Source organism: Vicia villosa, unplaced genomic scaffold (genome assembly GCF_029867415.1).
Source record: "Vicia villosa cultivar HV-30 ecotype Madison, WI unplaced genomic scaffold, Vvil1.0 ctg.002932F_1_1, whole genome shotgun sequence".
Taxonomy (NCBI): Eukaryota; Viridiplantae; Streptophyta; class Magnoliopsida; order Fabales; family Fabaceae; genus Vicia; species Vicia villosa.
This window is the reverse complement of record NW_026706071.1, coordinates 127565-142452: the sequence shown is the minus strand read 5'-3', so window position 1 is coordinate 142452 and position 14888 is coordinate 127565. Positions and strand designations below refer to the sequence as shown.

The window sequence follows — 14888 nt, the reverse complement described above, 5'->3', positions numbered from 1 at the left end:
TTTCACTGTGTCTACTGACGTTGCCTTTAATAGCTTCTAACGTTCCTTTTGTCAGTCAGCGTAGCCTGCCAGCTAGTACTTGCTTCTGATCTGATGTTTGTGTAAACAACGTTTGAATATCATCAGAGTCAAACAGCATGGTGCAGAGCATCTTCTTGTCTTCTGACCTTGAAGTGCTTCTGAGCGTGATACCATGAGAACTTCAGTGCTTCTGCTTCTGATCTCAAGTTCTTCTGATGCTTCCATAGACCCATGTTCTGATTCTGCTTGACCATCTTCTGATGTCTTGCCAGACCATGTTCTGATGTTGCATGCTGAACCTTCTGAGTCAGTGCTTCTTGCGCTGATTTTGTGCATACTCTTTGTATAATTCCTGAAATGGAAATTGCATAGTATTAGAGTACCACATTATCTCATACAAAATTCATTGCTTGTTATCATCAAAACTAAGAATATTGATCAGAAAAAATCTTGTTCTAACAATTTTCTCCCCCTTTTTGTCATAACATCAAAAAGCATAAAAGATTCAGATGAAAAACAGACAATATGAGAGAAAAGAAGATAATTTTCATTGATTTCAACAGAAGAATTATCAGAAGATACAAAAGGAGATGCAAGAAGACAGATGGAAGAACAAAGAAGACTACTAAGACACAAAAAAAAAACAACCACTAGCCTAGCTTAGACATAATCTTGGCCAGCATCTCATGAATCCCAGCAGTGCTTTCATTCTGCTTCTTCATGAAGTCTCTGAACTTTTCATGTGCTACATCATGCTTATCCAGGCGAGAAGCAAGAACTTCTTACTTCTGTTGAAGAACCTTGATAGTGTTCACCAGAGCAGAGGGTCCAGCAGAAGAAGATTCACGACTATCATTCAGAAGAATAGCATTACTAGCAACAACATCTACAGTGAGAATATCATCTTCAGCAGGATGAATCTCAGCATCTTCCATCTCAACATCTGAGTCTGACTCAAAAACAACTTCAGCATATTCTGGATCAGGGATCTCAGAATCTTCATTCTCCAAGGCTTAAAGAATCTCAGCAAGATTCTTTGGAGGAATGGGAGCAGCAACTTCTGAAGGATAGACAACTTCAGGAATAACCATATTTGGTGCTTCCTTAGAAGGATTCATCCTTAACCAGTTGAGTAACCATTGGAAGTCTCCAGTCAGAACCGGATATTGAGGCTTCCAAACAACCATAGTCAGACATGGTTCATCTTCCAACTCATCAGTGAACTTCTTCTCCTCAAGAGCTCTACAGTTTCTGATGGGATGATAGTACGTGCCATCATCAAGATCCAGGTAGTAACCAGAAGATCCAGATGCTTCAGCAATACATCTTCTCTGGATTTTCAGAGCATCGTTCCAAGACTCTCTTCTGAAGCGATTCCACAGCCTCTGAGTAGCAACATGATCCAGCTTGGAGTCATAAGCAGCTCTCAGAACTTCCATTATATTTCTGAACTTTAAATTGAACAAAGCAAAGTCAATAGGAATGGTGGGTTCATGAGGGTTAAAGGTAAAGCAAAAGTCAGGGTAAAGAAGAGAATAGGGGTTGGATTCTCTGGCAGGTAAGGAAAGAGTATCAGAAGGTGGAGATTCTATGGTGAGGATGGATGAAGAGGGGATATCAGAAGGTGTTAGGGGACAAACATTTAGTGGTTGGGGGTTAAGAATAACAGGAGAAGGAGGTGGTTGGATAATATCTGGGATGGTGAGTGTATTTTGAGGTTCAGGAGAAGGATGTGAGTATATTTGCCTAGAGGAATTGCCAGTTCTTAAAGCACGGAAAGTAACCCTGATGCGCTTCTCTCGATATTCCTTGGAATTTACTTTGAATCAACCTCGAATAAAGAACTGGTGTTCTAAATCCGTTTAACAGAAGAATTGAAGACGAAGACCAACTTGAAGAAGCACTCAACACTGAAAGACAATGATCTTACTCTACATACCACCAAGAAGCAAGGATCTAGTCAAAAGATGCACACAAGAAGAGTTCAATGATTATTCGAATAAAATAAGATACTTGTCATACAGTTTGTAATTAGAATATCTACTTATTAAGAAGCATTATGTGAAAACCAAGTTAAATTTGGTAATGATGCCTTGAGCGACCAAGTTAAGGTTATAAGCTTGAGAAGACAATTGGCTGCGGTCATTGTGGAAATCTCTTGGAGACCAGTTAAAGGTCAGCAATCCAGGAGTCAATGGATGTTATATCTCATGGAGATCACTGAACAGTCCATTGCAGTTAGTCACGAGTAGTTGGCTTGTGCAGGGTTAGTCACAGCGGGTAGCCTGTGCAAGGTTCCAGAGTCAATGGACGTTATATCTCGTGGAGATCACTGAACGGGTCATTGTCCAGATGGTCAGTCACAGCAATTGGTTGTGCAGGTTGTTAGTCATAACGGAGGATCGTGCAGTTGTAATCATGATTTGGTATAGTGGATTAAGACCTCTGTTGAGAGGCAAATCACCTGAAGAAGGTGGACTGGAGGTAGCCTTATTCAGAAGGTGAATCAGGATAAAAATGAATGTGTCTTTTACTTTCTGTACTATCCATTTTAACTTAAAACATTCAAGCAAAAGTTCTTCAGAACTGTACTGAGACCAGTCAGAAGTTCTGATGACACACAGAAGTTAAAATGAACATCTCATTGGTTATGTAGTTCTACTTTCACATGCTTCTGCAACACCAAAAGCATAATCCAATAGATGACAAAACGAAAGAAAGAAAAGACGTTAAAAAGAAAGGGAATTTTAATTGATAAAGAACACAATTCAATCCCCCCTTTCTTGTGTTTTTCTCCACCTTCAGAAACAGTTGTGCTTGAGGAGGATCTGACTTACCTTCAAAATAGTCCTGACGCAAATAAAAATGGAACTTCTTTTCGAGACTATCTTATGCACCTAACGAACAACCTCTTTATTTTCTGTTGTCACTATTGGTCGAGGTGACGTCCTTTCCATGGGTAACCCTTCCAAATATAGGGATACCTAGATGGAAAAATGTGACGCTATGGAGCTGAGGTGTCTGCTATTCAAAAAAGATGGTTGATTGATTGAATGCAACAAAATCACTGCTCTAGGATTCACGATGCCTTGTAGAGGAAGTAAAGGTGGTTGATTGATAGTTGCTAGAGCAGTAGCGACAACTTTACGTGAAACAACATATCAAGTAGATTTAGATCCAATTATCACCTGAAGTCTTAGAAATTGGATATTTGGAAATTCGAGGAATCAGAATGTAGGTGATGCTTGATTGAATCAAAACAATATGGATCCTCATGTTCGATTCAAAATGCTCCTGATTTTGTGACTTGAAGAGGTTGTGAGTTGAATAATCGAAGAGCAAACGTGAAATCATGGACATCGTAGGAATCAGAAGTTGATTCCCAATGGCTGTGTCATTTTTGTGTTCAAGAACCATAAATGAGTTAAGAAATGGTGATGACGGAGGCTCGAGGCTTCAGGCACGATGGAGTGGGAGGACCTGCAACGTTAACACTCCAACATTCAAGTTAGTATAAGAGAGAGAAGAGTGAATCAAAATTAAGTTTGAAACTTGTTAACCTAGTTTGACGCCCTCTCAATATAAAAAGAGATAAATAACAAACTTGCTATTTGTTAGGAATGAATTGCAAAGAGTAGTTGGATGCGCTTCCAATTGAGGTCATTTATGACCATCAAAATGATAACTTTCTTAAGCTCATAAGATTTTAGAAAGAGTGAGGTCTATTTATGGTGGTCGGCCGAGGTTAATATGATCTACCTAGAACAATTATTAATTATTATTAAATTATTATTTAAAAATTTAGTTAATAAATTATCATAATTATCAGTAACATATCATTAAAAATATTTATATTTTAGTCACCATTGCTGGATTTTTTTAAATAGAAAGAAGAAAAATACATTTAAAACTTTTATTTCTTAAATCCATATTCCATAGTGTCATAATGTGTTATAATAATCTCAATATTTCCATTCATCTAATCTAATGGACATAAAAAAGTGCGACTACCTTTCCCGCCTAAAAGCCAGACGTTTCTCAGCTGCTGCTGCGTCTTCTTCTTCTTCTCAGTTGGCATTGTCGGAAAACCGTAACAGCATCATCACTCTTCTCACAACACACAAACATGAGTAAGTTTCACTCTTCAAATTTCAATCTTTTTCTCCTTAATTTTCCTTTTCTATCTCTTTTTCACTTACCCATTTTTCATTTCCATGGAATCGCTGCAATTTCACATTCAAACAGAAAATGGGTTTGTGGAAATGTTTTTTATTTACTCAATTGCAAAAAAAAAAAACTTTTTTGGTGGGGTTTAAATTGAAACCCTAATCCTAATTGCTGTTTATCTCTTTCTGTTTCAGACTCACATGTTACCCTTAGAATACCTAAAAAGATAGTACCCAGCAATTTTGTTGATGTGGTTTTGAAGCATTGCATTTCACTTGATCTTAAACTATATGGACAAGATACACTCTATTGCAAGTATTGTGATAATGTAGTAACCGGCGGGTTTTACCGATTTATATGTCATTTAACTGCGATGGAAAATGTTGAAGCTTGTGAGGGCGTTGGTGATGAGGTGAGGAAGGAAATGTTGGGGATTTATTCCGCTTTGCAAGAGATTAATGAGGAAAGCAATGAAGTAGCTGATGTCAATAGCAAGAATAGTAAGAAGAATTCTAGAGAGGAAGCATGTCGAGCGGTTGCGAGGTTTATTTACAACAATGTGATACCGTTCGATGTGGTATTGAGTGATGAATTTAAAACTATGTGTGATTTGTTTTCAGTGGATGGAGGAGGGTTTAAGCCTCCGTCTTATGATGAGATTAGAGGGAAATATTTGACGGAAGAAGTTAAGTTGACAAATGAAGCTTTGGAAGAACATAGAGCGACGTGGAAGATAACAGGTTGCTCCATAATGATCGATGCATGGTGCAAAGGGAATGAGGACATGCTAAAAGTGTTAGTGAACAGTCCGAAGGGAACGTTCTTTTTGAAGTCTATTGATGCGTCTGATAAGTTGGAATCGGTTGAGGAACTCTTTGAGATGATGGATGACATTGTTGAAGAGGTTGGGGAAGAAAATGTTGTCCAAATTGTGACGGACCAAACACTATACTACAAACTTGCTGCTGAGATATTGATGATGAAAAGAACTAGGCTGTATTGGACACCTTGTGTAATACAATGTATCGCGGTGATATTGGAAAAATGCGAGGAGAAAATACCTTTTCATGAAGAGACAATTGAGAAGTGTCAAAGAATTGCAGTATTTATGTTTATACGGCCTTCTCTCATGTCTCTATTATGGCACTTCACAAATTATATAAATATTATGAAAATAGACATTTCTCCAACTTACTCGTCATACTTAACTTTATGTTCTCTTCACGAGAACAAAAGAGCTTTGATAAGAATGTTCACATCAAAGGAGTGGAAGTCCTGCGAGTTTGCAAAGCCAGGGAAATGGTATGAGGACGTGGTTTTGGACAAGGAGTTTTGGAAAAATGTTAAGATTTGTTATAAAGTTGCACATCCTCTTCTTGAAGTCTTTCATTGGGTCAATTCAGTCGAGGAACCGGCCATGGGTTTCGTTTATGAGAAAATGGAGACGGCTATAAAGGAGATTCAGAAAAATCTTTCCAAAGGTGACAGAGAAAGGGAAAGGTAAGTATCAACTTTAGTTTTAAAATTGAGCATTCGTTTTGTAGTCTTGGTTTGAATATCGAAAAGTAATTCAAATTTTTTATTTATAGTTTTATGCTTCTACGAGAGATCATTGGTGAAACATGGGACACATATTCGCATAGCCCTTTGCATGCTGCAGGCTATTTTCTTAATCCTCAAATTCACTATAGTTCTGGATTTAGAAATGATATTAAAGTTAAACTTGGTCTACTACATTGTATAACAAGGATGGTGCCCGATCCCGAAGAAAGATCTAAGATTGCGACTCAACTTGAAGAGTTCGATAAACATGCAAATAATTTCGATCATCCAATAGCCGTAATTACTGCTGATAATGAGATTCCACCAATTTGGTGGGCATCTTTTGCAGATGGACAACCAGAGCTCCAAAACTTTGCAATTCGTGTATTATGCTTGACATGCAGTTCTTTTGGGGGTTACCCTCTTAGGGATGCCTTCGATAAGGTAAGATGATGAAAGCTATTGAATATGAATTGTGAAATACACACTATTGTCTAATCTTATTTGTATTTGTTTAGGTTTACTCTAAGGGTCTGAAGCACACGATTGATAAAGATGTTGCTTTTGTCATGGCTAACTCAAAATTGGCCAAAAAGGATGAGGTAGCTGAGCAAAAACACAAAGATAATGAAGATGTTGAAGACTCAGGTTCGGATGACGTGGAACTTACTACTGATTCAGAAGATGAAGATGAAGATGGAGATGAAGATGAAGACGAAGACGAATATGAAGATTAATATTTTAATTTGAAAGATGTTCGAGATTAACAAGCTAAACTTTGACTATTTTTGATGTTTATGCCTTGGCACTTGTTAAAAGTATAATTCTATAGCTTAAGTTGTTAGTTTATGACTTATGAATTGTGTCTGACTTTTCTATGGGTTTTTAATATAAGTTAGCGAAGTGTTTGTAGCGACTTTAGTAAAATCTTCATTTTGATGACATGTTCATTTTGTTAGTTGCTTTCACCTTTGTGAACAGTTTAGCAGAAGGAAGGGAAGAAAAGAATCTCGTTATCGTTCAAGTGTGAGACATCGAAAGCGAAGAATGCAACTGAAGACGACATCAAGCATTTCATGCCAAAACTATCTGGAAAGGATGCTGTTGGTATGTGAATATTAGAGATTTGTTTCAGTCTACCATTCTTGTTTATGTTTCTAACTTTCGATTTTATAATAACTCTATTATACTTAACTGATAGGTTTATTTTCACGCCGGTTCGGTCTGATTTTGATTGCCTTGGTTAGTCTAAATACTTTCTTCTAGCATTGTATTTATTTTTTCAATCAGAATACAATGAACCCTTTTACAGATTCTGTCTTAAACTTTTTCACCTCATGATTCTTAACTTTGTGACACCTGGGAGTTCTAGTATTTCTGTATGCATTAATTAAGAAAGATAACAATTTCTGAGTTGGATTTTAGAGAAGATGAATAATAAGAGACAAGGTTGTATCTTGTAAAAGTGTATCTTGTATCTATGTTCAAAAAGGACAAGGTTTCAGCGACTTTGCATTATTGTAACTTCGGTAATTTTAGTATACATTTTATTTTTTCACATCAATATATTATTCATTAATAATTCATTCATTTATTTTTTTAAGTAAAGTTATCAAAATTATGAAATAGTAAAGTCACACAAGTCACTCAAAATTGTGTATGAAAATATTTAATTATTTTTATTTTTATTTTAACAAATTTAAACTATCCTTTAAATTTCATGGTCTATTTGCTCTGCTTCACCAGTTAAGCATATAATTGTTGCTTTACCTTAGGCGACAAAATAGATTATTTCTACTTTGATTGTTGATTTCTAGTGAAACAAAGGCAGACGAATCGGAAGAGTGGTGATTACTTGGAAAGATAGATCAATCTGGGCATTATCAAATTGTTTTAATTCTATAGATGAAGGATATTCCAATAATTTAATAGGATGAGTGAAATAATTAAATTAAAAAAAAAAAAGTAAAAGAAGGACGAGATGAAGGAGTATGAACTTTATGTTTCTTTTTATTTGCCTAAAAAACATTCAAGAAGATATGTTAACTATAAGTTAGTTTTTTTAATTATTTAGTTTGTTATTGGTTAACTATTTCAGTTAGAGTGTTTAAGGTATGTTTGGATTAGTGGTGGACAAAATTAATTCTACCATAATTGAATTCAGTAAAATTGATTTTAATATAATTGATTTATATTTGGATACATTTATATAAAAGTGAGTTGAAAAATAAATTTCAGTGTAAAAATCATCCAGAATAAATTTCGAAAGCAGAAGCTATAAATTCTAACTTCAAGTAGAATCAATTATGAAAATAGAGTTAATTCTATTTTTGATAAATCGAATACCTTAAAATCACTCAAAATCAATTCTAAATCTCTAGATTTGATTTTGGGGTTTGTAGAAGTCAATCCAAACACATACTAAGATAGTTGGAGTGATTGAATATTTAAGACCTATGGTTGTTATCATAATTAATAATATTGAATTATATAATGTTTCTCTGGTTATGGTTGTCATCATTATTCTTTGAACTAAGGAAAAATATTGAGCTCCATGTTTCTTTGTGTTTACATTTATGACGTATGCACTAGTTATGATCAAGGTTGTCAAAATCGAATTTTTACGTCAGTGTTCATGTGCTCCCATTCCATAAAATTATATTTACAAAGACAATGGATGTGTTATTCATTTCCTCAAGAGGTTCAATGAGCATTATGCTCCATTTCACTCCTTATTCATGTTAATGCAACATTTTCCTCATATCAATAAAGTCTTCTCAATGCTTATTCAACAAGAGCGCCAACATACACTTTCCATTGATAATGAGAAATGTGTTGCCCATATCAACAAACCTTATAAAAAACCTCGTTTACAAGATTCAACTCATAAGACATTTCTTGGTGGTGGTGGAAAAGGCTTCTAGATTTTCTCTTTTTGTAACAAGCCGATTCATACAATAAATATATGTTTTAAGAAGCATGGTTTTCCCCCATACCTCAAGCGGATGAACATGGCTCAAATAACCAACCATGAAGACTATACTAAAAGCAATGATCAAGATCAAGTTGAAGAAGCTCCAATTAAAAATGTCACTTCTAACGTCACTGCACATCAACAAAAATTGGCTTTCATTCAACAAGTTCCCCAATAACAACAATATCACATCCATCATATGAATACCACAAGGGAGAAAGCATCTGGTACTGCAAAAAATAATGCTTTCTTTTTAAGTCTAAACATCATGAATGAATTTTACATATTGGGGCCACAGACCATGTGTGCCATTCTAGTACTATTTTAACTCATTTAAATGAAAGAGAACATGTTCTTATCAAACTTCCAAATAAAGCATCTGTCACTTCATTTTTTTTCTTTTTGGAACTATATATTTTACTCAACATTTTTATTTAAATAATGTGTTATAGATACCTGAATTTCATTCCTAATTGATTTATATACCTAAGATTGCTTCTACTCTAATTTGTAAAATTAATTTCAATTCCTCTAAATGTCTTATACATGGGAATCTTATCTTGGGGACAATTAGTGCAACTGAGCCATATAATGGTCTCTACAGGCTTACATCTCCTTCCATTTTCATTAACAATAATTCTAAAATTAGTAAGAATACCCATGGGAATAGTTTTGGCAATTGTATTTACATTGTTAATAACTATAACCCATGGCATAATCCCTTAGGTCACACCTCTCATGACACAATTACTCAAATTAATAAGATTTTCCCCTTGCATCTTATTTCTAGACCTTTTATCTATTTGTGATACTCGTTTTTATGCTAAACAAAAAATGGTAACTTTTTATAACAACACTACAAATTCTATATATTGTTTTGATGTACTCCACATGAAAATTTGGGTTCCTATTTCAAAACCATCCATCCTAAAAAATTTTGAGCCGAATTTCCGCGTTACTTCATCATTTAAACTAGTATTGACAATGAGATTTTGAAAGTTAAAAATATGCATACCTTAAACGATAATAATTTAAGCTTATATATCTAAAGTTGTGGTATTGAATTTAGAGCATTAGTAAAACATCCCATCCAAGACAAAACTCGGCTATAAATACTTCTTAACAATTGTTGATGACCGCAAGTGATTTTGATTTATCTTTTTAACGAAACTAAAATCTAAAACATCTACTTTAATTCAATCCTTTATTCAATATGTTAAAACTCAATTTCATTAATCTGTCAAGACAACTAGATCTGATAATGGCTCAAAATTTACCATGAAATCTTTTGACAAAAAACATGGGATCCAACACCAGAATTCTTATGATGATATACCCCCAACAAAATGGAATTGTAGAAATAAAGCATTAGTCTATTTTAAGTGTTACTGTGCCCTTTTTTTCAATCTCATTTACCCAATTTTTTTTTGGGCTCATGCCATCTCTCATGTTGTTTTTCTCATTAATGGAACTCCTTCCAAGTTTTTAAAATTGCAAACTCCTTTTACCATATTACATAAATCCTTACCCGACTATTCTACCGCCAAGGTGTTTTGATGTTTAGGTTTTTCATCCAACCCTAAACACAATAAATCCTAGCTAGAATCTAGGTCTTGTTGGTTCCTTTATTTAGGTAACTAAGATGGTGTAAAGGGGCCAATCCTTTATGACCTAACAACTAGGCTTATTTTTATTTCTAGGGATACCATTTTTTTAAAAACATTTCCCCCTTCCCCATTATAGACGATAACACCATTCCACACCCTCTCTTACATCTCACAATATCATTTAGCTTAGTTTAGACTATCTTGATCATATTCAATACAACCCTTCCCATCATAACATGATTATTCCCATTGCCACTCCCACTTCCCTTCCTAACCATAATCTTAAGACCAGTATTCCAACTGAAACATCTACTCACCGAACCACCAATAAACCCATCACTAGTACTCCAACTTCTGTGCCCGTTAGTCTTGCCCTTCCCATTCCCCAAACTATCATAAAATCTGTAGCAACCTGCCCTAAAAAATTAGAATTTTAGAGTCGGCACCTATTCTACCAGGGCGAATAGGAAGCCCTGCGCAGTTAAGAGATTCGGGGTAAGTTATTATATTCGGGTCAAGGGAAGGTGTTAGGCACCCTTAACCCTTTCCTAAAGTTTTGAGTTTAAGGCAAAGGTTTATGGCTAAAAGTGTTAAGGTTTATAGCTAAGGAAATGAATAGGGTGAAAAGTGAGATTTTGGGGAAGGGGACTCGCCTTGGTTATCCAAGTGCCTACGTACCTCCTTATGGAGGATCAGAGTCAACGTAGTTCGGGGAAGGATTGCACGCCTTAGAATTAATATGAATGTAAGAAGGCATTTTGAATTGCCTTATCGAAGTCTTGAAACCCTTAGTTTGGAGATGAAAGAATGTTTTAAAATTTGGCGTACAACCCTGATTTAATTTGTTCTATTAATCGCGATGATTAATAGATTTAATCACCATAATTAACAGATTTATAAAAGATTGTTAACAATTCTAATCGATAGATTCAATTATCACTATTTAGCAAATAAATGTATTTTAAAAATTAAATTATTAATTTTATCGTTACTCCTCATAATCAATAGATTTGATTAAAAATAATAACGAATTGATAAAAACATGCTAATCATCGTAACCAATAGGATGGTTAAAATCTTTTAGCAAAATAAATTTATTTTTATTATTTTATTTTATTATTTTATTTCTCACCAACACGACTATTAGGTATAATCGGATCGAAAAGAAAATTAAGAAATCAATTAAATAATAATTAACATTAATATATAAATTAATTTTGTTTTTCGCAGGGGGGTGCCTGCTGTTAAAGGTTAGAAATTCAGGGGTGTGCGATTAGCATTGGGCTAGGCCCATTATTGAATTTTGGTCCGTCCGGTTCAGTGTGGTGAGGGTGTATGGGGTGTGGTGTACGTTCAGGATCATGAGCGTTGGATCTTGTACGTGATTATCTAAGGGCCTGCATGTGTTTAAATTTGAGGGTGCGTGGTTAGGAAGGCACACTGAATCATGTTCAGTGATGCTGCCAAGTGGCCATGGAAGGGCCACATGGCGTTCGTCCAATAATTCAGAGTGATGATCACTCATCCTTCGCTCTCATCCCACTCCCATTTTTCACTTTCTTTCTCTCTCTAAACTCAAACTCTCTCGCTCTCTCCTCTCTTTCTATTCTTCAACCGAACCCAGAACTCCCCTTGCAACCACCGTAAACCGCCATGATAACCACCACCACACCCAGTTTTCCGTTGAATGTTCATCGGAACATTCATCCCTAACCCAAATTTCCAGAAAACACCCCAAACCGGATGAAGATCCTCTTAATCTTCATCTTCAACCTATCTCCAAACCCTAACCCTATGAACCCTAAACCTAAAACGCATGAACCCTAACCCCCAACGATGAACCCTAACCCTCACTTAAACCCAAAAAACCCAACAATCAAACACATGCAATGGATTCAACGAAAATCTAAGCTAAGTTCAGCGATTATGTTACCTTTATTCTTGAATGTTGGAACGTGTAAGCTCCCCCTCGCTAATCTCTTTTTCCTTTTCGATTTGCAGGTTCGAAGACGAAAACAACTCGCAATCGAGAGGTGTTCACGGCGTCTCCTTCAGTCCTCCAAAGTTCATCCCCTTTTCTGTAGTTTTAGTGTTTGATTTATAGTCTTAGGGTTTTAATTTGATTAGGAAAGATTAGATTCAATTCGTTTTAGGTTTAGATGATTTGATTCTGTTATTGTAATATTCAGATTTATTTGAAATAAAATATTTGATTTGATTACGAATTTGTTAAAGATTTGATTCATTTCTCATTTGCTTCACGATTTGATTTTGTTTGATTTTCCTGGATTTACTTGATTCGCGCATGGTACTTGTTTCTGGATTTGGGCCATTGTGAATTAGGGTTTGTGGTTGCAGCGGCGCTATGGGGAAGGAGGTGAACAGGACCGGGTTGGGTCTTGGGTTTGACCCGGTCCACTACACCCTGATCCGTACGAAACCGGGCCCAACATGCTTGGTTAAGTTGTTTTGGCCCATTACATTGATTGATCCATTATCCTAATTAACTTAATAACTATTCTTAAATAATAAAACAGATATTAAACTAATAGAAAATGGTTAAAATCTAATAATCAAACCAATTTTAATAATTCTAATAATGATAATATATTGACCCCCTAATTAACTTAATAATAATAATCCCAATGATGGCCCATAAAATATAATGATAATAAAAAGAGATGAATAGTGAAAACTAAATGGTAGTAAAATGAAAATGATAAAAATAGTATATATAAAGAAACCTTAGAATGAGATAAATGGGCCCAAATATTTGGGCCTAAACATTTGCTAATTACACATTTTTATTTAATTAAAGATGGTTTTATAAGAGATCAGGTTTAACAATAGATATGTTAAACCCCACAGCCCTTAATGTTAAACCTTTAGTAAATTAAAGAATGCGAATAGTGTCGGGTAAATTTTGGGGTATGACAAAATCCAGTTGAATATCCAAACCCCCCACATACCTCTAGAATTTTCATTGTGCCCTTATTTAAGGATTAACTACTGATCTTTTCATCACTTCAGGTAATAATCTATATCCCCTCTCCTAAACATATATCTTATAATAATTTATTTTCAACTCACATATATTTTTTTGCCTTAACTCTATCTTCTATCACTGAACATAACTCTTACTTTTCTACCATAAATGACGGGTGTGGTAAGACGGTTTGACCAATTTCCTTTGAAGGACTTCTTTAGAGAGTCCAAATAAGTAAGAATAATATTCATAAGAAATTGAAGAACAAACTTCTCTATCCGTCCTCAAGCTTAGTCGTACCAGTAACATAGGGTTTGGTTCCATATGCACACAAGACTGCCCACCTACGGGTCTAGGTTGGAGATAGTTATGGAGAAGACTCTCAGCCCAAACTTCTTCTAACTCAAGAATGGAGGTTTACTTTTCTCCATATCCTAACAAGGATATGGAAGAGTTTCATCTACCATAAAATGACCAGAGGAAACTAGGATCTCGTCTTGAGCGAGAGGGAAGGGGTAATTTACACAATCTATACTATAACCGAGGAAGAAGGGGTCTCGAAAAGCATGCCTGAGATAGACACTCCCCTGACAGAAGGCGTATTCAAAATTATGAACAAGAGAAGACATCCGAAGAAATTCAGGGAAAAGAAGTTAGGGGGACAAAATCCTAGGACAAATTACCAAATATTTTCTTAATCTCCTCCTCAAATTTAACATCCACCAATTAGAAGGTCTATAGGCAACCTTTTCAATTGAGTTGTGGATTCTAGGTCGAATGGAACAACTCCTCACATAGATATAAGGCTACCAACTAGTTTCAATTATAATTACTCCTCATATAGATCTTCCTCCTGATAACGATACATCCCGACTCTTGTTAAGAAGTGGCTTTGAGTCCAATACTTATGAAAGGCGGCGCCATAGGTAGATGAAGCACCAGGCTCCAAATGACACAACTTTGCACGAGCTTCCTTGTTTAGAGGAGCGATCAAGAAGAAGGGGTCCTTAGAATGTTTCATGCTGTTAGAGTATGTCTCCAAATATTTGATGCTTTACCTCAAAGAAAATAGATCATAATCGTTTGCAGACTTAACACTACTTTGTACCTTGAAGAGGTGGAAAAAAGCGTCATAGAAGGCTTGCTCCCCTTATTATATTCACACTAGTGCTGATTTTTTTTGACAAACACCCAACTCACATAATGGAACTGTGGGGAGGGCATACGCAAATGGTTCAGGACACCAACTTCAAACTTGTTAAGAAGGAGACAATAACCTATAAGAGAAAATAGGAATTCATGGAAAGGAATCACACATCCACCATATTGACTATATATCCTCTTTTCATCATCTGGGAGAATCACACCTGAGTCTTCCGTTAGACCAACATTGGTTACCACATGGGCGGAAGCATCGCCCTAAGACAAGACGGAAGGAGTCTTTAATATCTCTAAATTTATCCAATCTCTTAAAATATATTTGATGGCCTTCTTTTTCGAAATTGATGTAATTACCACGATTAAGTATATTAAGAAACTAATGTAGGTGCGACGCAGATAAAAGATAAACTCAATCGCTCACTGTCCTAAA

At 35.5% G+C, this 14888-nt stretch overlaps 1 protein-coding gene across 1 annotated transcript; it reads left to right on the top strand.

Annotated features, from left to right (window-relative positions):
- Positions 1-3994: 3994 nt before the first annotated feature.
- Positions 3995-6647, top strand: LOC131640081 (uncharacterized). The gene is made up of 4 exons (XM_058910487.1): positions 3995-4151; positions 4383-5688; positions 5778-6174; positions 6249-6647. The coding sequence occupies exons 1-4, from the start codon at positions 4148-4150 to the stop codon at positions 6465-6467; spliced, it is 1926 nt and encodes a 641-aa protein (XP_058766470.1). The 5' UTR covers positions 3995-4147; the 3' UTR covers positions 6468-6647.
- Positions 6648-14888: the final 8241 nt, after the last annotated feature.

Excerpts from the sequence above, each read along its gene's own strand:
- LOC131640081 (XM_058910487.1), top strand. Across the intron at positions 5,689-5,777 it reads GGTGACAGAGAAAGGGAAAG|TTTTATGCTTCTACGAGAGA; the intron begins GTAAGTATCAAC and ends TTTTATTTATAG. Across the intron at positions 6,175-6,248 it reads TTAGGGATGCCTTCGATAAG|GTTTACTCTAAGGGTCTGAA; the intron begins GTAAGATGATGA and ends GTATTTGTTTAG.